This window comes from Prenolepis imparis, unplaced genomic scaffold, assembly GCF_030444845.1.
Source record: "Prenolepis imparis isolate NDT839.2.m4 unplaced genomic scaffold, iyPreImpa1.0 SCAF_10, whole genome shotgun sequence".
Classification (NCBI taxonomy): domain Eukaryota; kingdom Metazoa; phylum Arthropoda; class Insecta; order Hymenoptera; family Formicidae; genus Prenolepis; species Prenolepis imparis.
The window spans coordinates 17,144,109-17,169,388 of NW_028141168.1; the positions used below are offsets into that span (position 1 = coordinate 17,144,109).

At 32.7% G+C, this 25,280-nt stretch overlaps 5 protein-coding genes across 6 annotated transcripts; 2 read left to right on the top strand and 3 right to left on the bottom strand.

Moving 5' to 3' along the window:
* The first annotated feature begins 2,516 nt into the window (after positions 1–2,516).
* Positions 2,517–3,894, top strand: LOC145941594 (U6 snRNA-associated Sm-like protein LSm4). The gene is made up of 5 exons (XM_083047750.1): positions 2,517–2,647; positions 2,728–2,769; positions 2,864–2,962; positions 3,163–3,340; positions 3,743–3,894. The coding sequence occupies exons 1-5, from the start codon at positions 2,645–2,647 to the stop codon at positions 3,838–3,840; spliced, it is 420 nt and encodes a 139-aa protein (XP_082903876.1). The 5' UTR covers positions 2,517–2,644; the 3' UTR covers positions 3,841–3,894.
* An 830-nt stretch (positions 3,895–4,724) lies between these two features.
* Positions 4,725–10,650, bottom strand: Hel25e (ATP-dependent RNA helicase 25E). The gene is made up of 11 exons (XM_083047749.1): positions 10,509–10,650; positions 9,242–9,454; positions 8,789–9,009; positions 8,365–8,548; positions 8,031–8,149; positions 6,123–6,254; positions 5,735–5,881; positions 5,492–5,629; positions 5,034–5,151; positions 4,896–4,960; positions 4,725–4,822 (listed from the first exon to the last, which is right to left on the bottom strand). The coding sequence occupies exons 2-10, from the start codon at positions 9,444–9,446 to the stop codon at positions 4,947–4,949; spliced, it is 1,278 nt and encodes a 425-aa protein (XP_082903875.1). The 5' UTR covers positions 9,447–9,454; positions 10,509–10,650; the 3' UTR covers positions 4,725–4,822; positions 4,896–4,946.
* Positions 10,651–11,382: 732 nt separating this feature from the next.
* LOC145941857 (N-alpha-acetyltransferase 30) lies at positions 11,383–14,688 on the bottom strand. Its single transcript, XM_083048217.1, has 3 exons — positions 14,133–14,688; positions 13,541–13,716; positions 11,383–13,288 (listed from the first exon to the last, which is right to left on the bottom strand). Exons 1-3 carry the CDS (start codon positions 14,410–14,412, stop codon positions 12,971–12,973), a joined length of 774 nt encoding a protein of 257 aa, XP_082904343.1. The 5' UTR covers positions 14,413–14,688; the 3' UTR covers positions 11,383–12,970.
* A 310-nt stretch (positions 14,689–14,998) lies between these two features.
* On the top strand, positions 14,999–19,096 carry Gammacop (coat protein (coatomer) gamma). Its single transcript, XM_083047694.1, has 6 exons — positions 14,999–15,116; positions 15,391–16,495; positions 16,594–17,173; positions 17,410–17,723; positions 17,814–18,012; positions 18,273–19,096. The coding sequence occupies exons 1-6, from the start codon at positions 15,077–15,079 to the stop codon at positions 18,657–18,659; spliced, it is 2,625 nt and encodes an 874-aa protein (XP_082903820.1). The 5' UTR covers positions 14,999–15,076; the 3' UTR covers positions 18,660–19,096.
* Positions 19,097–19,521: 425 nt separating this feature from the next.
* LOC145941553 (solute carrier family 12 member 8) lies at positions 19,522–24,192 on the bottom strand. 2 transcript variants are annotated; one of them, XM_083047696.1, is made up of 12 exons: positions 23,867–24,192; positions 23,581–23,777; positions 23,320–23,500; positions 23,080–23,225; positions 22,775–23,006; positions 22,389–22,590; positions 22,080–22,314; positions 21,466–21,786; positions 21,202–21,363; positions 20,892–21,070; positions 20,478–20,614; positions 19,522–20,393 (listed from the first exon to the last, which is right to left on the bottom strand). In XM_083047696.1, the coding sequence occupies exons 2-12, from the start codon at positions 23,770–23,772 to the stop codon at positions 20,383–20,385; spliced, it is 1,998 nt and encodes a 665-aa protein (XP_082903822.1). In that variant the 5' UTR covers positions 23,773–23,777; positions 23,867–24,192; the 3' UTR covers positions 19,522–20,382. The 2 variants fall into 2 exon arrangements, with proteins under 2 accessions (XP_082903822.1, XP_082903821.1); XM_083047695.1 differs by having other exon boundaries at positions 19,522–20,614.
* Positions 24,193–25,280: the final 1,088 nt, after the last annotated feature.

Genomic DNA, 25,280 nt, shown 5'->3' on the forward strand with positions numbered 1-25,280 from the left:
AGCCGAGTATATGTGCCTTACCTGTTGTGGGCTTGCGTGCTGCGAAGAATCGGCAGTATGGTCGAGGACATATATATATATATATATATATATATATATGTACCGATGATGTGTAGTATATATGTATATACATCCGTTTTAACTTCAACATAGCATTGTTGATAAATGTAAATACAATCAAGGAGACAATGGCTCTGATTAAAAAACACGTATACTGATTCTTTGCTTTTGCAAAGAACGCCGTATCGTCTCTCACTTTGTTATATTCAATTCTGCAACATATACATATTATATATATAGTTAAACATCCGTATATGTGTATATATATATAATTATTGTTTATAATCCGCGCGCGTGTGATCGTCGTATATAATTAAAGTTTCTCAGAGCACACTATATATATGTATTATTTTGTCAGTTGCGTACAAAAACCAAAAGATACTCATCCATATCTTTCTATATATACATATTCCGACTGCTTATATATCATTTAATAATCTTTATTATCTATCATCATATACAGGGTGCGTCAGCTAAATCCAGACAAATTTCAATTTGAATTTCCCGCCATATTTTATTTTAGCGCTAGGTTGGTATTTGTGTCCGAGTAAGCTAAAACAAAATGTTCAGAACGAACATAAACTCAAAATGGCTGAGCATTCAAAATTGAGCGCGGAATATAACAGAAGAGCGGCGATTGTTGAAAGTCTTCGCGCAGGACGTTCGCCGGCCGAAATAATTGAATTCTTTAAATATCCGAGATCGACAGTTTACGAAGTTTCCGCTAAATATAGGGGCTTCGGAGAAGTCTAAAGAAGGTTCCGCAAACCAGCTCACACGAGTTATTTGGTCCAAAACTGGCTGTCGGAAAACGTCGACATGTTTTGGAGCAAAGAGTTTTGGCCTCCGAATAGTCCAGATTTAAATCCGTTGGACTATTACGTGTGGAGCGTAATTGAAAGGATCACCAACAAGTCAAAACATCCTAATGTGACATCTCTCCAAGCCGCTATTGAAGTAGCATTCTTAAATATGGACAAGCCGGCGTTGCAGAGAGCGTGTAATCGCTTCAGGCCAGGATCGAGGCAGTAATTGCGGCAAACGATGGTTACATTGAGTAATTTTTCTCTATAACGGTTCCACAAATGACACGAAAAAAGGTTTTTATGTAATTTTGTACTTTTGACCAATGAACTTTTATTTAAATAAATTGTTTATATTGTCCGGATTTAGCTGACGCACCCTGTATATATAATGTAAAATTTTTTTCTACATTATTTTTCTTATTACTATGATGAAATGTATATATATATATATATATATATATATATATATATATATATATATATATATTATATGTCGCGCATCTAATATATGTGTATATATATAATATAAAATTTACATAATAAAGCGATAAATCATATATGTTATATTCGATCTTTAAGATGATCTTACCTGTTTAGCGACACAGAGACGATATATATAATGACGATTGCGAGATAGTTTCAATCACAAAATTCTATTTATGCAATTCCCAGCATATATTATTATATATATATATATATATATATATATATATATATATTTATATTATAATATATGTATATGTGACACGATGAGTGCAGCTTGAATAAACGACTGTTATATATATGCACATATATGTGCGTCGATCTAAAAATTAAAGTTTTTATTAATTATATTAACAGCCGGCTGTATTATCGCAATAAAATTATATAGATATAGAAATAGATAAAGAGCGAGCAGATAAGTCGGGAAAATTATATATATATAATAGTATATAAATATATATTTAAATATAATGAATATTGTATTTCTATACCTACCTAAACGTTTGAAATTTAAATAAAATATAAATATACATTTTTTATATATGATTAATACGCACGCAACTATAACTGTAAACTGTAAAGTTCCTCAAGTGAGAGTAAGGGCTAGTCTACAATAGAGTCGTAAGGTTGTAAACGTAAGAAATTGACCAATCACAGTTGAATTCGAGGAGAATAATCGACTGTGATTGGTCAATTTCTTACGTTTACGACCTTACGACTCTATTGTAGACTAGGCTTATCAGTGGGTCCACAATAGGTGATTTAAGCCCTAAGCCTTAAGAAATTGATCAATCGCAGTCAAGTATGAGGAGAAAACTCGACTGTGATTGGTCAATTTCTTAAGGCTTAGGGCTTAAATCACCTATTGTGGACCCACTGTTAAACACACGTCGTGACACAACCAATCACAGCGACCGGTACCTAAAGTAATAACTAGCACTATTGACCAATCAGGAGTTCTACGTCAAACTATAGGTCTGTTCGTTTTGCTTGCGCTTAAGCCCCTCGCACAATGCCAGGCAACAGGCAATAGGAACAGGAAATAAAAATAATCCACCAATAAGAGCGGGGAATAGATATTATTCCCTGCTTTTATTGGTGGATATTTTCTATTTCCTGTTCCTATTGCTTGTTGCCTGGCATTGTGCGAGGGGCTTTATTTCAAGTACAGAAATATCTAGGGATTGTAAGGAAAAATGCTAGTTAATATGATTTTTAAATTGACGCATAACCTTTATTAAAGGTGTTGATCTATAGAGTGCATTTTAATATATCATTTATATTATATAAATACAATGGTATGTTTATTATACTCATGTAAAAATTGAAAATAAAATATATTTCGGTCTTTTTAATATATATGATTTAAATCTTTCAGTTACCTTTGACTTTGTTAAAGACGGCGCAAAATCATCCCATGGTAAATTTTGAATTCTCATATATCTCTTGTAAAAACTATATATTTATTTAAATCTTAAATATATATAACAATCAAATTAAATTTTTCGTTGCAGCTAGTAGAGCTGAAGAATGGAGAAACATATAATGGTCATTTAGTTAGTTGCGATAACTGGATGAACATAAACCTCAGAGAAGTTATATGTACTTCAAGGGTACGATTATTCTATATACATCTCCAATTTTTAATGTAATGTAGTAATTTGTATAAGAGATGTGACAGTAAACTGAAAAAAATGTGTTACAAGTAATCTAGAAATGCATTGAATCGGTTGGGACTGACTAAAGTCCTAGAGTTTCGTTTATAGATATTTGTTATTAATATTTAACAATTGTAATTATGTTATATTAATAGGATGGTGACAAGTTTTGGAGAATGCCTGAGTGCTATATAAGAGGAAGCACAATAAAGTATTTGAGAATTCCTGATGAAGTAATAGACATGGTGAAGGAAGATATACAAATGAAATCGAGAGGACGTGGTGAAATGAAAGGTCGAGGCCAGAATCAAAGAGGACGTGGCAGTGGAAGAGGTAATGTAGTATAATTTTACACACACATATATATAACATGTATTATATGTATTGAAATGGAAGCCTCTGAATATTAAATATAGGAAGAATTTGCGCACTGCTCACTGCGCTAGGCTCTTAACTAGCCACCACCATTTATTTGCAATATATAATTTCTCTTTTTCTTTCTCTATCACTAAGCTGCAGATTAGATAACAAAAATATCAGATGCTTGTAAATAATTTTTTAAGGTATAATTTGATAGTCAGCTTTTTGAAAATTAGATTTTAGAAAAATCAGATAATATAAAATAGTGTATTTTTTATGAAAATCTTTATATATATAATCTTCTAAATTATTCTAAAAGAGATAATATGCATTCTGAAAATTTTTGGATCATTGTTATATGTTTGTATTTTACAGGTACCTTTGGTAGAGGAGGAAGAGGTCCAGCACCATTAAGCCGTGGGGGTGGTACACAAGTTGGAAATAAATCACAAAATAAACCAAGACCTAAATGAAACTAAATATATTATTTATATTCTATTGCAATTAAATTACTATGAATACCTTGATATCGTTGATATTTTTCTTGTAATCAATTTTTTGTTTCATATATAAGTTTGGATTACAACTGGATTATGTAATGAAATTACAAAGGCACATAATGTATTCATAGCAATAACATGGATCTTAATCTTATATTTATATACTAAAATTAGTTGGATTGTCATATATATGTCTTCCTCATATTGATAATGGTTTTTTGTTAAATTTCTTTCTATGCACATTGCAGTAGTGTGTGTGATAGGCAATAAAAGTATTAATAACAACTTATTGTTGTAAGAGTTAAATTGGAAACAATACAATCGTAATATAATAGTATATATTTTTCTTATTATATATAATTGCCAACAGAAAAAATTTTTTTTAATCCTTAACTTTAAACAAAAAAGTTATCATAAATAGGAATCTTCTATTATAAAAAATTTTTATTTTGGTAGTTTAATACTTTTACAGGATTATGAAACGTAAGGGGACTGCACTCTTTTCAATTACTCTATTATACATAATACTTATTTTCTAATCTAATCTAATGGAATAAGATGTATAATGTACATTTTTATTAATAATAGTTTATCATAGACATAGTATAAACTGAACGTTTGGCTTTAAAGAATGGAGATAAAGCTGCACATAGAAAAGGACTCGCTGCGCTCCTCGCATGGAAGCGAGAAGGAGCAGAAACAGTGGTTTTTTTTCTGCGTGCATTTTGACCTCTACTTCTCAACACTCTAGACTCTAGATGTATTATGTCTGTAGTTTATTGTGTAGATTTTCAAAGTAGTTGTATGATTATGTGAATTGGTCATATTATTAAAAATAATACACTTACACAACATGATTTTTTTGCAATAAGAGTGTGCAACATTATTTTATTCTTTTATATATTTATCATCATTATTTCGTGTCCATTCTTGTTAATAGGTGGAATAAAAGTTTCTGCGCAAAAAAGAATATTTTATTTAAATATAGATTTTATGTTTAATATTATTTTATATTTAATTATACTCACTTAAATAATGTGTTTTAAAAGATTTTATTGCGAGACAGTACACAATTCAATTCATCGCCCTTCAACTAGTAAAAATAAAAATAATGATTAATATGACATATTAGATATGTGGTAGTTAAAAAAAAAATAAATACTTACTGTATGAAGCAAGATCGATTTCGTCTGGTAATTCTGTAATATTTACGTCAAATCTTTCTTGAACATCATTCAATATCTTTGCATCACTTTCATCGCTTACTAACGTGATGGCAAGACCCTGAAATCAAAATGTTCTTAAATTAATAACTATTTTAATTATTAAAAAAAAAAAAGAAAAAAAAGTGTACACTGTAAAAGTTACTTAGATTTAGAAACATTCCTGTGATTTAAATTAATTCCCACAAATAACCCAATATTAAATATTTTCTCATTTTATCAGAATAATGGAAAATATAAAACAAATTATATTGCTTGATAAATTTTATAAAGATTTCAAAAATACAGATTACTAATTGTGTGTATACATATATGGACTTTTTCAAATATTTAGAGAAAACGTAAAACTATTTTGCATATATAAAGTTATAATATCAAATCTAAAGAGTTAACATTATTACCTTTGTACCAAAACGACCAGCGCGTGCTACTCTATGCAAGTATGTGTCGGAATCTTCCGGCATGTCGTAGTTAAATACAATGTTCACACGTTCTATATCCATACCTCGTCCAAACAAGTTTGTCGCTACCAAAATACGCTGAAAATAATATTACTCCTTATTTTATATGTAAAGTTTTGTTTAATTTATATTATTATCTATTCTAAACTGAACTTTATGTAACTTGATAAATGAACCATTTACCTTTTGAAAATCCTTAAACTGTTGATATCTAGATAATCGCTCTTCTTGCGTCATGCCTCGATGGATTCCAATTGCAGGGAAATTCTGTTCCGTCAAGAGTTGCGCTAAAGCCATACATCTTTGGACAGACTTGACAAATATGACAACCTATACAGAGCACAATCTTTAATGCATAAATTGCACGTCATCTATATCTTAAGATACCTGTATGTTATCAATTTAAGACAATGTTTTGATGTAGATACTTGGAAGAATCTGGATCAAATTTGGTGGGTAATGGTAGAACAGAGTCATCATGATGAAATAAGAAAATTGTTGAATCATCGTGTAAAGATTCTTTCCAATAAGAAAAATGCATTGCAAGATTGTCCTAATTTGCAAAACAAACCTGATTAAATTCAAGAACATCAAGTAGTTCAAACAACTTCTTGTTCTTCTCATTCTCCTTCAATTTAACGTAATGTTGTTGCAGACCGTTTAAAGTGAGTTTTGCTTCGTCATCGACATAGACTTCCATGGGCTGCACAAAGAACGTTATTTTTCCATAAGATAAACAAAAAGCTATTAAATTAATATATAGTGCCTATCTAATTTTCAGACTGTGAGATTTTGTGGTTCTCTGAATATTGTCATTTTGCAGTCCAAGTATCGCGTGATTTAATATACAAGGTGAAAAACCGATATACATATTGATTAAAAAAAAATAAAAATTAATATATAAATTAAAAATATACTATTCCCTAATAAATGGTTATATTGTTTCTCACACATGTCTGTAAAAGTTGATATTTTCAAAAAATACAAATCTGTAAGCAACACAAAAAAAAAGCTAAAATTAAATTTTTTTTGTACTATTTTTTAAGTATCTTTTCTTTCTTGGGAGACGACTAGATGCAATTAGATTCGTAAGTTACCATATAAATATATATATAAATATATTTTTATATATATATATATATATATCCGTAAAATATCGAAAGTCTCTTAGTATAGACTCTCGTGTTTTCATTTGCAGAATATATGTGGAATAATCTCGTCGATCGGGATTAATCATACAGATTACATACGGTCTGGCGATTTCCACCTCTGGGTAGTGTCAACAACGAAAACAGGCAGTTCACCCCAATTGAACTTAAGAAGACGCACTCGTGAGAGAACGTCCAATCACATCCGCTGGCCACTCGATGCCAAATCTCTTCTCCCAAATTTCTGGCACATTGAGAAGATGCCCAGAATCGATTCATATTATTTGGTTGGCATATATTTTCGATTTTTCACTTAAATTTTCAACACTTTCGGTATCCAGAGTCGCGACTCGACTTTATTTCACTCGTGCAAAATAAAGAATCATGATACCCGAAGATTTGCGTTTGGCTTTCACGTGACTTTATCGCTTTCTATAGCGGGAATACCTTGCTCGATTTACACATAACATTTTCGTCTTCTCGTCCAGCCTCACTTTTAAGATCGTAAAGAGCAATAGAAATCTTTGCATAAAGAAACTTTTAAATGTTTTGTAATGAACACATGAATACATTAATAATATATGCTACGCTCTCATTTTAGATTCTTCCCCTAATTACAATCCTAATTTAATTATCCCCCTGGGTATCCTCTTGTATCTTCTTTCTTGCGCTCTTCTGTCTTGAGGCTGTCTTGAAGTCTTCTTGGGCCCTCCCCCCTCCCCCCACCCACATAATTGCAAGTCAATATTGTATCAGATCAATTCTATCCTATTACTAGTCATAACAAAAAGTCATAACAGAAAAAAAATGCAGAAATATTTCATACTCTATCTCTTTTCCCATTATTCCCTAAAACACATCTTTATATATTATATTGCTCCTTGAATGCGTAGCAACCAACAAATTAAAAAACTTTATCATTGATCAAAACTCTAAATCGGATCTTTCAAATATGCCATTTTGAACGGTCAAAGAATCAATTGAAAAACAAATATTCTTGCCTTCCATATATATATAAATATATATATATATATATATATGTATACAGATGCTGATACATCCGATACAAAGTTTAGGCTTGGAAGGAGACATTATGTTGGGCATGAGTGTCGAGCATATGATTGTGCGCCGTTTACGAAAGATACCGAATGGGATTCATTCCCAAATTCTGTACTTCGGTTTCCTCGAAGTGACGTTTAAGTCGCCTAACCCGCGGATGCGCTGACAATGATATTTATAGTGTGGGCTGAGCTTTGTCCTGGATACAATTATAGGACCAACGAAGTAGAAGCAATTGTAGATTGAAGTGAAGAGGAAGATTGTGTAATTACATCTTGCATGAACTTTTTGCAGACAGGACGTATTTCCTTGGACAATGTGGCGCTGAACATCATGACTTGTTTGCTGTGTGGTGTGCTTCTAAATATTTCCTGTACATCTCTGCGCATATCTGTAACAATAATTGCAATGCAAATGATTATTTTTGCATCTCATTCAAAATAATACATTAAAAAAGTAAATCTTAAAGAATTGCTCAGTAATTGGGTAGTGGTAAAGTGTAGTCATCACGTGAACTAAGATTTGTTTTGTACATCATGTAAAGATTCTTTCCAACAATATAAAATATAATTATGTTGAATAAAGTTTAAATTATTTATATCGCACCTAATAATTCGAGCATCTTGTCACATTCGTCAAGTATAAAATGTTTCAGATGTTTCAGATTTAATTTCTTATTCCGTACAAGAGCCAGGATACGACCAGGGGTACCAACAACAATATGAGGGCACACAGTTTTTAAGACTTCTTCATCTTTCTGAATAGGTAATCCACCAAAAAATACACCAACCTATAATTAAAAAAAATTTTTTATAAAGATCAGAAGATATAAATTTTCTATTTTTTTTTTTTATAAATAGCATATAGAATATTTAATAATGACCACAAATTTATCAAAGTAGATTTATATGCATTAATTTAAAATTTGGGGGGGAAAAAAAAAAAAGTTCTGTAACCATTATTATTCTATCGATATTCTTCTTCATATATATATATAAAATTTATATACAATTAAAACTATAAAACTTACTTTTACATGCGGCATATATTTACTAAATCTCTCATATTCTTTACTAATTTGGAAAGCTAATTCTCGAGTATGACACATGACCAAGACGTAGACTTGATTTTCTGTTAATTCCAGTTGTTGAAGAGTAGCTAATACAAATACAGCAGTTTTCCCCATGCCTGATTTTGCTTGACACAGTATATCCATGCCAAGTACTGCTTGAGGAATACATTCATGTTGTACTGTAAGCAATAAACTTATATTTTATTCACATATATTGAAATAAAAACATGGCTATAGATGTTAGTAAGACATAGTATCAGAAATAGTCATCATCAATCATGATTGATAAGTATTCAATCATGAAATTCTTCAGTTGTCCCTATCTAAAGTTAAGTTATTCATCATTGTATTTTTGAGTAAATTAAACTAAAGTAAAACCTATTAGAAACTTTAAACAGATGTATTATTCACCTTCAGATGGATGTTCAAAGCCACAGTCAACAATAGCACGTAAAATCTCTGGTTTAAGAAGGAAATCTCTAAATCCACTGCTGTGAATAGAGACATATGTGCCCTTTACTTCTTTGTTCTTTGCAGGAACATCTCCACTTCCATCGACTACTTGTTCGGTTTGTTCTTCATCCTCGTAATCCAAGAGATCATCATTATCCGCCATTATATTGTCTTCAATAATCACAAGATTGAAATTTACAAAATCAGATATAATTGTGTGCAAATTGAGAAATTATTTGATATATAAATGTAAATTAAGAAATTAAACATTTGTCTCTTTGGAAAGAGACAATAAAAATAAAGAAGAATAGATTTTATTAATAATAGATCGAGTCTAGTTGTTCCAATCCTTTCAAATATATTCTTTTACGTCTCGTACATTATAAAAAATGGATTATAAATATACAAAAAATTTGTTTCCATATACATATAATCAAGAAATCTACAAATATATAACTAGCTGCTCTTCAAAATATGTGTATATACTTTAAAGAAATATAGAAACATAATAAATATTAAAGAAATGTGTGCACTCTCTCTCTCCCCCTCCCTCCCTCTCTTTCTATTAAAATAATATTTAATTGTGTAGAAATTGTGTGTGTGTGTGTGTGTGTGTGTGTGTGTGTGTGTGTGTGTGTGAGGAAATAAATGCTCTAATCATCTTTCCCGTCTTAAAAAGTATAGATAGTAAGTATCGATAATCAAGTTAACGTTTATATGCATCACGTTTGTTTTCCGTGGTTAACAAGCGAATTATCTATAAAAATATTAATTTATCGTTATACTCTTCCACAAATAACGATCTTGCCGAAAAAGCGTTCGTGTAATGGCCGCCGCTTTGACGCCATGCTATTAAAATGCCGCAAAAATGCTACTATCGAATACATTGAATACCACGCGTAAAATTATACAGATTATAAGAAATTGATAGAAAACTGTCGACAAGTATTAAACGACGCAACAATTGTACGTAAATACATTGTTCACTATATTACAAATTTATTGAAATATTTTCTTGGCGGCAACCATCCGGTGCCAAGAGACGCTTGCGTCGTACAATTAATTTAGCTTGGAAATGTATATTCGATCTCTAAAACGGAAACTTTTATAGAATTTTACCGAAAGTTGAAAGAGCATGGATGTTATTTCATACATTTTGTAGAACGATTGCTTTTTTTCATCGACGATACAATTCGGATTACAAAAAGGAATAGATTTCACTTACCGTAACGCGTAACGTACAGCTCCGGCTAACTTCGAGGTTTGTGGGACTCGAATGAGCTTGGACTTGGGCTGGGCTGGGACTAGGACTGGCGAATGGCGAATGGCGAGTGCTAACTGATCATAGAAATATAAGATACATAGAGCATCAACTACCGACGTATGTACGTAGCTAACAGAGAACTGACAAATAGGGCTCTTGCACACAGGACGCGCCAACGAGCGAATAGCCAATCAATTTACAGTTTGTCCGTTAAAGCGATGGATTGATTGGCTAGCTTCTTGTCGCACGTCAACGCGTTTCATGTGATGTGGCAAGAAGCATTGAAGATTGAGATTAAAGAAACGTACTCATTGACAATTGGCGGAACCAATCAGCAATCAGCAGCCGTTACATCGATTGCTCTTTTTTTATAATAAAACTCTACGAAAATATTATTTATCTTTACGTTTTTAATTCCTTTTTATTTTTACAATATATAAAAAAATGCAATCTAAATTTAATTAAATTCTTTTAAATAAATTTAGATTATTAATCTTTTCCTCATCGCCTATTATTTTATGTATCTTTGTTTATTATATGTATTTTAAGAAAATATATTAAAAATAAATTCTGTTCTATATATAAAAATACTTTTTATTAAATACTTTTAGCTCTTTCTATTCGATTAAAATTAATCTAATTTTTCCTTTTTATTTCATGTACATACTAATCTAATAGATAACTTCGATAATTAATATTTAAAGAAATTATAATAAAAAAAAAATACATTTATATACATATATTACAGATACATAATTAGAATGCAAAAATTATTATTTGGAAAGAGTAATAATTTATTTACAAGTAAATAAATGTGACACATAAACGGAACATGTGTAAAAACATTTATGTATTTTTATTAACATTTTTTACATTTTTAATAGTTACATTATGATCTGTGCTTCGCATTTATTTTATACAAAGATAGATATAATGGGTTGACAGTAATGCGTACCATTCTCATCTGCGTAAACCGCATGAAGCGTTATTTCCCACGTAATATTTCAATTGTGAAACGATAATTTCTTTTTCTGTCATCCGTTTAATAATATATATAGAGATATTTCCGCGCATGTGTGTGTGTGTGTGTGTATTACTTTACAATTTTCAACGGAAATATTTTATCTAAAGTTGCACTGTTCTTCAGTCGCGGACAGAGAGAGAGAAAGAAAGAGAGAAAGAGAGAGCGAGAGAGTTGGTCTTTTCTTTTTTATCTTTTATTTCTATTAAACTGCTGTTCACACTGACGAAATCGTACACTTGACGCAACGTTACACGATAATTTTTACTCAATGTTATTAAAGCAATTTATTGTATATGTTGACATTGAAACATAAGCAAATTGAATTCAATACTGAAAGACAATATAAAATATATACATATATAAATATCTCCCATAGTCTTGTTATTTCATTATATTCTGTAAATTATCTTTCAGTTCATTTTTTTAAATAAGATTATTATGCATTATGTACATTTGTAACATTCTTGTTGATGATAAAGATAATGTTTGTTTATAAACATTGAAGTCTATTGCTATCATTGAGTACATTAAGAAACAGTAGATTAAGAAATAGTAAAATTGTATGAAAAAATTGGCTTTTTACTATCAATGTTTATGAACTTTTTCGTTTCTTTCAATTTAATCCATTCATCTTTGTAGTTATGTCTATCTAATAACAAAACACATTTTGTATCTATAATGTTATATAAAAATTTCATGCTAGTAAATTATAGTTGTAACGATATAAATTTCTTTCGAATTAATTATAAAAACATGCTTCAAGATGTACATTTGATCAATGTGATTTGCAACAATACACTGATTATTTTCAGTACACTTTTCACTCTCGATTTTGTCTCTTGCTATCACTCTTTACTTTTACATCTTCAAGCTGCAATTAAAATTTATCTCAATCACTGACATTAATATCAAAGAAATTGCAGCAAATTTTATAAGAAAGTAACTAACAGTCAGGCAACAGTTAGGCACTATTAACAAATGATATACCATATATATATTTTCTGTCCTGTATAGACACGTAGTCAGTAGGCTGATGGAGATTGTTATAGATTTATCTTGATATGAAAAATAAATTCATCGTTAAAAATTATTTCCAAGAAAATATAATAAGAATTAATAATAAGAATTATCTTGTTGCAACATAAAGCTATCTATATGTACACAATGTTTTGAATATAATTAATAATTAAAGGAACCAAAAATTAAATTCCTCAAAATGTTCAAACAACTAACAGCACAATATTGCGATTGAAAATATATTTGTGCGTGTAGAAACATATAATCTCTTTGACATTAATGTCACACGTTTGCCTGATATAGTAGAGCATAGATGTTATATCTCTTCAACATTGTAATTATTTAAATACCTATTTAAATACCACAAGCATGTGGATGAATTTCACCTGAGCCATAATTTTAGTCGCAATGCATCCACGCCATTTAAATAATATCGAAATAATCGTTTATCACGCACAAATCCAAGGTTCTCGTATAAACGTAGCGCTGGCCTGTTAGTGATTTCCGTCTCCAGAACTACCTCGTCCGCGTCGTCCTTCACCATCGCCTGAATGGCTCGCCTCACAAGATTCGATCCGATCTTCCGTTTTCGAAACTTTACATCGACAGCAAGCATCGCAATATAGCCGCGCTTTATCACCTTCCTATGGATGTCCAGTTTGCAGACGATGGCACCGACGCACTCGTCACCATGCATCGCCTTGACGAACAAAAAGCAAGATTTTCTATAAATTCTACACCTGAAAGTGAAAAGAATCGAACCAAAGCTGTGGTTAAGTTCTTTCACATTATCCAAGAAGCCATTAACATTAACGTCTTTCGAAAATCCTGGTACAAATTATATGGATAAAACTCGCAAAGTTCTTACTAACATTGTAGCGCTTGTATAATATTACATATACCAAGCATTGCTTGAATACAACAATAGGCTAAAGATCTTGAGTGCACATACCAGGAAGCACAATTTCGGCCAGTTATGAATAAAATATCTATATGTGTAAATAGAATACGGTTCACTTAGGTCCTTCTGTATTAATTTCATAATATCAGGCATTTGTAATTCGCTCATATAGCTAACATATTGGATATCGTTGTCTTTACTTTCCGTGGATAATGTTTCTGCTTGTTCTGTAACATGACAAAGAGTACAAGTTTTGATTACGAGTCTTCGCATTCTTTATAAAGATACAAGTATACAATTATTGTAATTATACAATTTTTGTTACAAATAATATCTTGAACTCGACATATAGTTGACAATGTATAAATATTAATAAGAAAAAAAAACTTTGGAATAGTCTGTATTTAACTTGACATTGTATACACACATACACACAAGAAAATATATATTAAATACTATATAAAAATTAGCATATATCATAGTGATTTTTTGTAGTAATAGATAACAATATGCGCAAGCGATAAAATGCTCGCATGTACATTATTTGTATAGAGAGAAAGTCTCTTTATTTCTATTGTTATAAGTATAAATGAAGTTTGTATTTCTCTGTTGCGCATAGAATAAGAGAGCTAGCATCGCATACCATGTTGGTTTAAATGACTAGCTTCCATTGTTTCGAATTGCGGGGAAAGATCGGTGACATCGGCAGTTCTTTGAGGAGAATCGCAGACACCGTTCACTTGAGCTACCCCGTTAATGTGAGGCTCGTTGCAAACCTCTTCCGTTTTGTCCAAACTAAGACGTGACTTTATATCTAAGGTCGCGATGTCTGCAATCGAGTTCCGTTTCTTCTCTTTGATTTTGATCGTCGCCGCTTCTGAATCACTTACTTCCGCGTTACTCTCCACCTTGTCAGTTTCCATTTTTGAGTTTTCCTTTTATGTCTGAAAATTGTCTACACACCTAGGAAGACAGGAGTTCTCGGCCACTGTCTTCGAGACACCGATCCCTTCACGGCTGTCAATCGTGCGCGAGACACAGTGGCATGAGAGTTTTTACGTGCAACGCGACCCTTTCAATCGAATTTTCATCATTATTGTTATTTATGCGGTCGCCGGACAATGATTCTACCTCAAAATACGTACGTCCGACGTAAACCGCTCAACGAGAGACACCATATTGGATTTTCTGCGGTTACTGCTACAATCACGGACGTAATAGTCACGAGAGTTCCGACTACGGATGGTAAATAAGTTAGCTTAGGATATCGATTCCTTCGTTCAGCGGATCAAACAGCAATAGAAATCGAACGTGATTGGTTTCTACTTTCAGATCCAGCCAATTAGCGCCGAATGACATCGGAAAATCTAGTAATCTAGTAATGTTGCCCAAAGGGTTTTCTTCCAATCGAATATAACTATCACGTCTAGAAATTTTGCTGCGCATCCAATCAAATTTCGCTAAATAGAAACTGCAATCGACTGCAATCGACTGCAATCGACTGCAATCGACTGCAATGGCCGTATAGAAGCACGAGCTGACGTGTCGTAGTATCTTTCTACTTTTCGATATTTTATTCGCAATAAAATGATTGCGTTTAAAAGGGACAAGAAAGAGGAAGAAGATGGTAATTGTTAATTGCATTATTATTATTCTTTGTGCAATCATTGACTGTATGCAAATTGCACTCCGATTATTATAGGTTAATTTTCAACTGACAGCTACTAGTAAACACATTTCCACAAATGTCAATAATACGTATAGCTTTGAAATATAACGAGTTTTATAATTATTGTATATAATTTTTCTTTTCGAAAATATACGTTTTCAACTATTGTGCTACAAAAGATTTAACGTATAATTCCAAGTTGTATCGTCACATGCTTTTCTTGTTGGATCAGGTGGTGGATATCCTTTTCAAAACTTGGAAAAGACTACAGTTCTTCAAGAAGCACGCACATTTAATAATACACCGGTAAATCCAAGAAAATGTGCCCACATTCTTACCAAGATCTTGTATCTGCTCAATCAGGGCGAACAATTGGGCACGATGGAAGCCACAGAGGCTTTCTTCGCTATGACCAAATTATTTCAATCGCGCGATGTCATACTGAGACGATTGGTTTATCTGGGTATCAAAGAATTGAGTTCTTTAGCCGAGGATGTAATTATAGTTACTTCCAGTCTTACGAAAGATATGACAGGAAAGGAGGATTTATACAGGGCTGCCGCTATCCGGGCACTTTGTACCATAACCGATAGCAGTATGTTAGCGGCCATTGAACGATATATGAAGCAAGCCATAGTCGATCGTTCACCAGCTGTATCCAGTGCCGCTCTTGTCTCCTCTCTGCATTTGACGAATGTGTCTGGTGACGTTGCGAGGAGATGGGCAAACGAGGCACAAGAAGCATTAAATTCTAATAACGTAATGGTTCAGTATCATGCTTTGGGTGTTCTGTACCAAGCGCGCAAGACGGATAAGCATGCGGTTATCAAACTGGTCGCTAAACTTATGAAAACGAGCCCGAAAAGCCCTTATGCGGCGTGCATGCTAATTAGAATGGCGTATAAATTACTAGACGATGTAGACGAGGGTGAGGAATTGATCGGTTTCATCGAGTCGTGTCTACGTCATAAATCCGAAATGGTGGTATACGAGGCGGCGCATGCTCTAGTCAATCTTGGACGAAGTGGCGCCAGAGAGATCGGACCTGCGATTAGCGTTTTGCAACTCTTCTGCGGTTCGCCGAAACCGGCGCTCCGATTTGCTGCTGTTAGAACTCTGAATAAGGTCGCGATGTCTCATCCAGCGGCAGTCACAGCGTGTAATTTGGATCTGGAAAATTTGATTACAGACTCAAACAGGTCGATCGCCACTTTAGCGATCACTACTCTTTTAAAAACTGGAGCGGAAAGTTCGGTGGACCGTTTAATGAAGCAGATCGCTACATTCGTGTCGGAAATTTCGGACGAGTTTAAAGTGGTGGTGGTACAAGCCATCAGGTAAGGTTTCATGCTGCAAATCGCTTGGATAAAGATCCTTTTTCTAACACGTGTGCCTCTTAATTTTTTAAAATTCTTCTTCCGTGCTTTATTCTCAGGGCTCTGTGTCAAAAGTTTCCTCGTAAACATGCAGTTTTGATGAATTTTCTCTCTGCCATGTTGAGAGATGAGGGCGGACTTGAATATAAAGCAGCAATCGCCGACACTATTATAGCCGTAATGGAAGGGAATGCAGAAGCCAAGGAAGCGGGGCTCGCGCATCTCTGCGAATTTATCGAGGATTGCGAACACATCTCCCTTGCCGTCCGCATTTTGCATTTACTTGGACAGGAAGGCCCGACGTCGAAACAACCGTCGAGATATATCCGTTTCATTTATAATCGCGTTATCCTCGAGAGCGCTAGCGTGCGCGCCGCAGCCGTTACTGCTTTAGCGCGTTTCGCCGCCGCCTGTCCACCCTTGCTTCCGAATGTGTTGGTGCTTCTGTCGCGTTGTCAGCTGGATTCGGACGATGAGGTTCGCGATCGTGCGGCTTATTACTGTACCATCTTACAGCAGCAAAACGATCCGACCATGCTGCCGTTGGTGCAACCACCTGCGCTGTCTGTGCCGACCCTAGAAAGAGCTTTGCGAAATTATATGCAGACACCTATGGAAGAATTGTTTGACATTTCTCAGGTATTTATTTTCTTCTGGTCTTCTCGAGTTAATTGATATCAATTAAGTAAAGAAGACGAGGGACATTTATCACGAGATTGACAATTCATATTTGATGCTCTTTGTACCTTTCCTCTTTTTCTCTGTCGGGAAGTTTCCGACTTTTATATGTATTTTATAAAACTCTATTATTATTATTATTATATATCTTTATTATTATTTACCAATGTTTATCGAGTGTGTCATATATGTTACAGATACCTCCGGCTCAGACGATAGAGGAACCAGCTCAAGTAGAAGTGCATACCACTATCAAGCAACCTCGTTTGACCAGAGAAGAAAGCTTTATGGAGAAATTATCGCAAATTCCGCATTTGGCCATGATTATCCGAGACATGTCGCTCCTTAAATCTTCGTCAGTGTTCGAACTAACCGAATCCGAAACAGAGTACAATGTTAAATGTATCAAGCATACATTTCCCGAATATCTCATCTTGCAGTTTGACTGTGTCAACACTCTTTCCGATCAGCTTCTCGAGGATGTAGTGGTAGCTGTTGAACCTTCCGAAGGGTAATTATCAATGTGACTCTACATTTACTTTGCATATTATTCTTACAGCAAATGTTATAACATGTTATAACGAGCCATCTCTATTTCTAGCTACTCTGTTGTATGCATGGTACCATGTCCACGATTACCTTACAACGAGCCAGGAACCACTTATACAGTATTAAAATATCCGGAAGACGTACATGCGAGTGTCGCTACCATTCCTACGACTCTTCGATTTATGGCGAGGGATTGCGATCCAACGACAGGAATACCAGATGCGGATCAAGGATACCGTGATGAATACATGGTAAAAATAAAATTACTTTTATAATATCATAAGGAGAATAATATTCTTATGTTTATTTCTGACTATATATATGTGTGAATGGTTGATAGATAAAGTGAATAGATTTGTGACGAGATGTATATATTTTTTTTTTTAATTCATAAGAGAGCATCGTAAGAGAGAATATATTTGTTTAAATATTTATTTAATATAACAGAATTTTTGTTGTACTATACATTTTATGTGGAAAAAATTATTTTCTATATTTATATATATTTTAGTTGGAGGATTTGGAGGTGACTTTAGCCGATCAAGTACGTGGCGTTGGTAACAGAGGCGTTGATTTTAATACCGCTTGGGATACGTATGCTGCGAAAGGATTTGTCAAGCTAGAGGAGACATTCGCCTTGGGAGCTTCGGTGACTTCCTTGGAAGGAGCGATTCAAAGTCTTACGGGATTTTTGGGCTTAGAGGCTGTAGAACGTAGTAACAAGGTACAAAGTGGAGCAGCTGCGCACAATCTGCTCCTAAGCGGGGTCTTCCGAGGGGGAAAGGACGTATTAGCACGCGCAAGATTAGCATTGAATGGAACACAAGTTACAATGCAGTTATCTGTCCTTTGTCAAGATCCGGATGTCGCTGATTTAATAGTCTCGTCTGTAGGATAGGATTATATATAATATAAAATAATTTTCATGATATATATAAACACATCTTTAAGAAAAATATTCTCGTTAAGTATATTTTAAAATCATTTTTATGACGTCAGATTATCTTTATATTACAGAAATAGAAAAAAAAAACTGCTTCTAATTGATTTTTGTGTATTTTTTCTGTCTTAGAGTTTATATATATTTGATTTTTCCTCAAAGGGAGTGCAATAATCATTAAACAATTTCCTAATACACAGCAACATTGATATATTTTTTTGTGATGGGTGCGACTTTTGTATTATACAGAGCAATCTCTGTTATTAATTATGATATTCACAAAACATGATACTACGTTTATATATTTAAAAAAATCAAACACATAGAATTTTCTCTCATGACTTTATTTTTAAAGAAAAATTGATTTTAAAAATTGGAGTATTAATAATATATTTTATCTTTTTGAACATTGTATAACTTAAATTTAATATAAATTATATTTAATTAAGTTTAATTTCAAATAAAATGAATGAAAATATTCTATTTTAAAATTAAAAAATATTTGCTTATATACCATATAGATTATTTATAAAATATACATTCTTCTATTCATAAAATTCTTTGATAGAATTGCCGAGGCATTCGTTAATTTAGAGAAGAGTGTCTTTAAAAGTTATGTAAATTTAAAATAAAAGAAAAATGTTATAAATTTTTAATTTTATAAATTTTTTTGCATTATAATCTGAAAAATCGTTTAAAAACTCGAGCTATTTTTTTAAATGTACTTTTAATTATTTTTTATCATTTTTAATTATATATCTTATCTTTTCTCTCTAATCTATAATTTTACTTATATATAATAAAATCTACAAGTCAATAATTCCAATTTTCTTAATATTTATTTTGGTAGATTTAATAAAAACAATTCTCACAAAATAAATAGGAAAAACTATCAACATACACATTAGACTTCTCTCTCTTTTATACATACATTTATATCCTGCAGTTATACACACAAATTTGTTCGTTTGTGCATTTGTTCGAGAATATATTATAAAAGTGTTAAATAATGTATAAATATATTATCAGGTATTTACAGAGTATTTTCACGCGATTGCCGTATCGTCATTATTACTCGATTATTTATGCGATCGTAAAAAACTCAATACTATAGTTACTATAGTAAAAGAATATTTTCATATCACAATATGAGAGTATTCTTTTCTGAATTTATCAGCCAAATTGATATTTTCTCTTGGCCGTCTAATCAAGCTGAATGACATTGCAAGGATTAAAAAAAAAAAAAAAATACTATTTTTAGTATAGTAGATTATCCCAATTGTGTACACGGCAATCGTGACAAGTAAATGCATTATAAAAATCTAACACTAGCATCATTATTAACTAGCATCAATTCTTTGTACGTTTCATACAATCAATTTTGCATATAATCTATTTCATTGATTGTTAAAATACCCTGAAAGCTGCAATTATACCACATTTTTAAATGTGTATATGCACATTAAATAAATTAAATTTTTAATGTGTGTATATGTAACATTAAATAAATTCAATTATTATATTAGCCACTTGTACGATTGATAATATTATAAAACGAGGTAAAAATGATGATTATTTATAAAATAAGATTGTTACAAGCTGCTCCTTATCAAATCTTGAAGTATATCATTAAATATTAGACATATATGTATACTTGTTTTCGCGCCAATAAGAACGTATTCTAAATAGATACTGAAAAAATATATGAATTCTAATATGTAATTCATGATTCCGGATAGATAATCTCATACATTTAATCGACATTAACATATTGACCTGTGACAGTAGCAGTTTGATGATATCTTCTTCTCCCCGAAAAATCTTCATTCTCTTCATTTAGTTGAGCCGAGCATGTTTCAACACCTGGATGCACTGGAGTCACTACAATTTGTTCGTAATCGTAAACTTTTCTCCTACAACAATAAAGCAACAAAGTGAAGAAATCTTAATGGCAATGAAAAAGTTTCACACAAACACACGCATCTTCTCTTTCTCTCTCTACTTTTCTTTCATAATTTTTTTAGAAATATTTAGAATAATATTATAATAGTCAAACAAATAATAAGTTTAGCTTTAAGGAGAGAGAAAGCAATAACTCTTATCTTTATAAATCAAAATGTGATTGATTTTTGAAAATTCATTATAAATAATAATAATAATTCAATTATAATACTCGATAATCAGGTTTACCCCACAAGTCTAAGTAATGCAGTCCGAAGCCATTTAAAAAATTGAAATTCTGCCGAAACTCCAGGTTTAACAGCAGGATTGGCATGGCCGACATAACTCCAGACGAGAAATACCACGACGATATTAGCGATAGCGTATCCCCAATGTACGAGAAACATTATAAGCAATTTTACGAGACACTGCAATGTAAATTTACACATAAAATGTGAACATTTTTTTCATGCAATTGAATAGTTTAAAATTATTCCTTGGTACGAAAAAATAATATTTTTTAACAAGCACAATTTTTTCAATATGTTCAAATACTTACACCCAATAACGAAAACCATCTATTGCACAAAGGACTGTACCAATTTTCCAATTTATTATGTATATGAACTTTTCGTTCCGATGTACTGATAACGTTAGCATTATCCTCGATGCTCGGCGATGAATCCACATATACGTTATTATCAGAAACGCTGTTATTTCTCTATAAAAATAATTATTATTCGATAAAGTTATACAATATATATCACACAAGTTAAATAATAATTACGTATTTGAAAAAAAAAAAATGCATATAATTTCTTACCACAAGATTGTTATGTCTTATTCTCTCGGGAAATAAGCTGTCTAAATCATTATCCGTATCTGTCATCGAATTGTTTCTACTTGCGGAACCATAATTGCGATCGAATGTTGGAGACTGCGTACGAAATCTTTGTTCACGTGTATGTCGAAGATCAAATGTTTGCGCGAGAGCGAAATACGCGTAATCCAAGCACGCGTACGTCAGTAAGAAAGGCATTGTTACGATTGGTGCGAGTGTATTAATTTGCCCGGTAATAATAAAAGTCAACGTCACCACAGCAACAACGAGCATAGCATATATAGGTACTTTATTTGGTCCTCTCTGGAAATGTGTATTATTGCTGCTAATGAATTTTGTTTGTAGAATTTTACGATAAAAAAATTATAATTTTATTTAAGCATCAAATTTTATCTTTTCTATATATTCATATTAATTGTATATTGTTATTGTATTATAATATTATATCACTCAATAATTGTTATTACATTATGTTCTTTTTTATACGTCCATTCAAATTTATATACTGTAAGACTCGAAAAAATGTTACACCAAGAGTATGGAAGTTATTTTAAAATTAAAAAGAAAAAAAACATCCGAAAAAAAGAAATAATCACCCCTCTCTGCAAACATCTCATTCCTGGTATGACATTTTGACTGGCGATAGACTGGAGAACGCGCGGTGTGCCATACATAGCACCCAAACAGCTGCTGAACGACGATACGTAGAGACCAGCGAGTAGCAGCACCGAAATTGCCGATACTGTGGATGCTATTGTGAAGTTTGTGAGTAAAGCGTTTCTGGCACAAGTTGCCGCAAGAGTCAGTAAAAAACATAGATACAAAATTGTTCTGCAAGAATAATTTTAATATGAAAAATTACATTTTCACAAAAGGTAACTTTTATCATTGGCAACTTTTCTTACCCAGTTCCTAATGCTGCCAAAGTGCCATTGGGAATATCGCTAGATGGATGTCTCAAATCTCCACTCATGTTAATTCCAGCCAAGACACCAGTGACTGTTGGAAAGAACACACCAAACACGGTAAACCAATTATATCCATCTTGATAATTGGGAAAAGTGTTGTTTTTCAAATTCCCTGATAACCAGCCTTCAAAACCAGAATCTACAAAAAATATAAATGGTATTGTAACTTTAATTATAAATCTATATAAATGTATAAATGTATTTATAATGTATGAATACAAAGAAAGATAAAAACATTCTATTATTCATTCTATTAATCATTTTTGTATATATCTTTATGATTTTGTACATATCACTTTCTTGATTTAAATACATTATTTTACCAATGTTGGTATGGGTGAAACTTCCAACCATAAAATCAACTCCAGCAAAGAGTAGGATTAGGAGAAGAATAAACTGTAATTTTACAACCCACTTAACACCTGCGACGTTAATTACAGATAACAGTACAACTGCTGCACATGCAAAACCTCGTTGTGCCCATGTCGATTCCAAATTTACAAGGCCAGCCATCGATTCCCCAAAACCTAAGACGTTTAGAGCACAACCTACTGCCTGAAATAAAATTCCCAAACAGATTCTTGAAATGTTGAGAAATAAGAAAAGAAGAGTTTATTTGTGTCCTCACCTGTCCAAAACAATAAAGTAATCCAATAGAACCGCCAAACCTAGAACCCAATACATGCGATAATAAAAAGTAAACTCCACCGCTTTCAACTCTACATCGTTCGCATATTCCTACAGCTGACAATACTGTCACTAATGCGATACACACTGGAATCAGTATAATACATAATATATTAGTAATATAGTAAGTAAATTTATTAGTCATACATCATTGTGTATCGTTTCTAAGCAATGATGTTACCTGTACAAAAGATGATTAAAACTGCGTTCAGAACACCTGCTTGACCAACTATCCAACCGGATCTCAAAAATACAATTACTCCAAATATATTAATAAGACAAGATGTAAAAACCCCATCCCAAGTACCAAACAGTACAGGTTGGGAGATGAAAAAATTTGATTTCCACCAAGGATCTGAACTCTAAGAGAGATTTAATACAAAAAGTGTAATAATAATAAATACTCATTACGCAAAAAATTGAATTAAAATTGCGTTTTTACATATTCTTGTGCGAATAATTCATTTGCTCCAGCCTGATACATTTCTGGATCGAATGCATCGTTGTTGTCTCCGTTATTTCTTTTTGCGTTTCTTTGCATTTCGGGATCGCGCAAACCATATCTAGCCCAATCGACATCTCTGTGTACCTGGATGTCACCGTTTGGAAGTCTATTTCCCTCGTTTGATTCCATATTTTCTACATAATATATACATATATAATATACATATTTGACAAATAAACTACATTAGTTTCGTTTCATATTGATACCATTCCGATTTACTTACAGATTATTATGAAATTCTTTCACATCGGCATAACGATATGTCGTACTTTTACATAATTTTGTAATCTGAATTTTCTTATAATACTTGGAAAAGTACTCGATAACGGTGCTAGTATATATACATATAAATTAGAATATAAAATTTACTAAATAAGCGATTTTTAACATTGTACAAATATTCTACATGTATCAATGATTTTTTCGTCTTATCAAAGCAATTCGCATTTTTACGCGAGATAAGATCTCGATTGTTGATGACGTATAATAGCGCAAATCGCGCAAATCAAACCACCATTCACCATCTTGTTTTTTCCAATGCTAATGAAGAATTTACACTGCGTCCGATGTCCAAGCTACAACGACATCCGATATCCAATAAGAACCTTTCGTTTCTAGATTCCAAAATATTACTAATTTGAATCGCTAGAAAACAAGCTCTTCTATTGGATATTGAACGTCGTACAATATTTATAATTGACCAATCAGAGCAAGGAAATCTTTGCTCCTATCGACACGATTGGTCAATTAAAGCCCCTCGCACAATGCCAGGCAACAGGCAATAGGAACAGGAAATAAAAATAATCCACCAATAAGAGCAGGGAATAGATATTATTCCCTGCTTTTATTGGTGGATAATTTCTATTTCCTGTTCCTATTGCCTGTTGCCTGGCATTATGCGAGAGGCTTAGGGCCATTCCACAATAGGTTGCAAATGGCTCTCGTTGCCAGTTGATAATTGCGGATTGACCAATCGGATTGGTCAATCCGCAATTATCAACTGGCAACGAGAGCATTTGCAACCTATTGTGGAATGGCCCTAAGAGCTAGTCTACAATAGAGTCGTAAGGTCGTAAACGTAAGAAATTGACCAATCACAGTTGAATTCGAGGAGAATAATCGACTGTGATTGGTCAATTTCTTACGTTTACGACCTTACGACTCTATTGTAGACTAGGCTTAAGTTCGAGCTTGAGATGCTACGCAGCCATTTGATTGGTTGAATGGGATCTTAAGTCAACCTCTGACCAGACTTAACAGTGGGTCCACAATAGGTGATTTAAGCCCTAAGCCTTAAGAAATTGATCAATCGGAGTCAAGTATGAGGAGAAAACTCGACTGTGATTGGTCAATTTCTTAAGGCTTAGGGCTTAAATCACCTATTGTGGACCCAGCGTAAGAGCCGAATTTGCGCATACGTTTCTCTTGCGAATGAATTCAAGAATCGAGCCCCTGTTGCTTACACATAGGCCGGTATTCATAGTCCGTTCTCATTTCAAGACCGTCTTAAGTAATGTCTTAAGATGCAAATACGGCTCTGTGATTGGTTAATCACATCTTAAGATTGTACTTAAGACAGTCTTAAATATAAGAACCGACTATGAATACCGGCCATATAGGCACCGTGGCCATTTTGT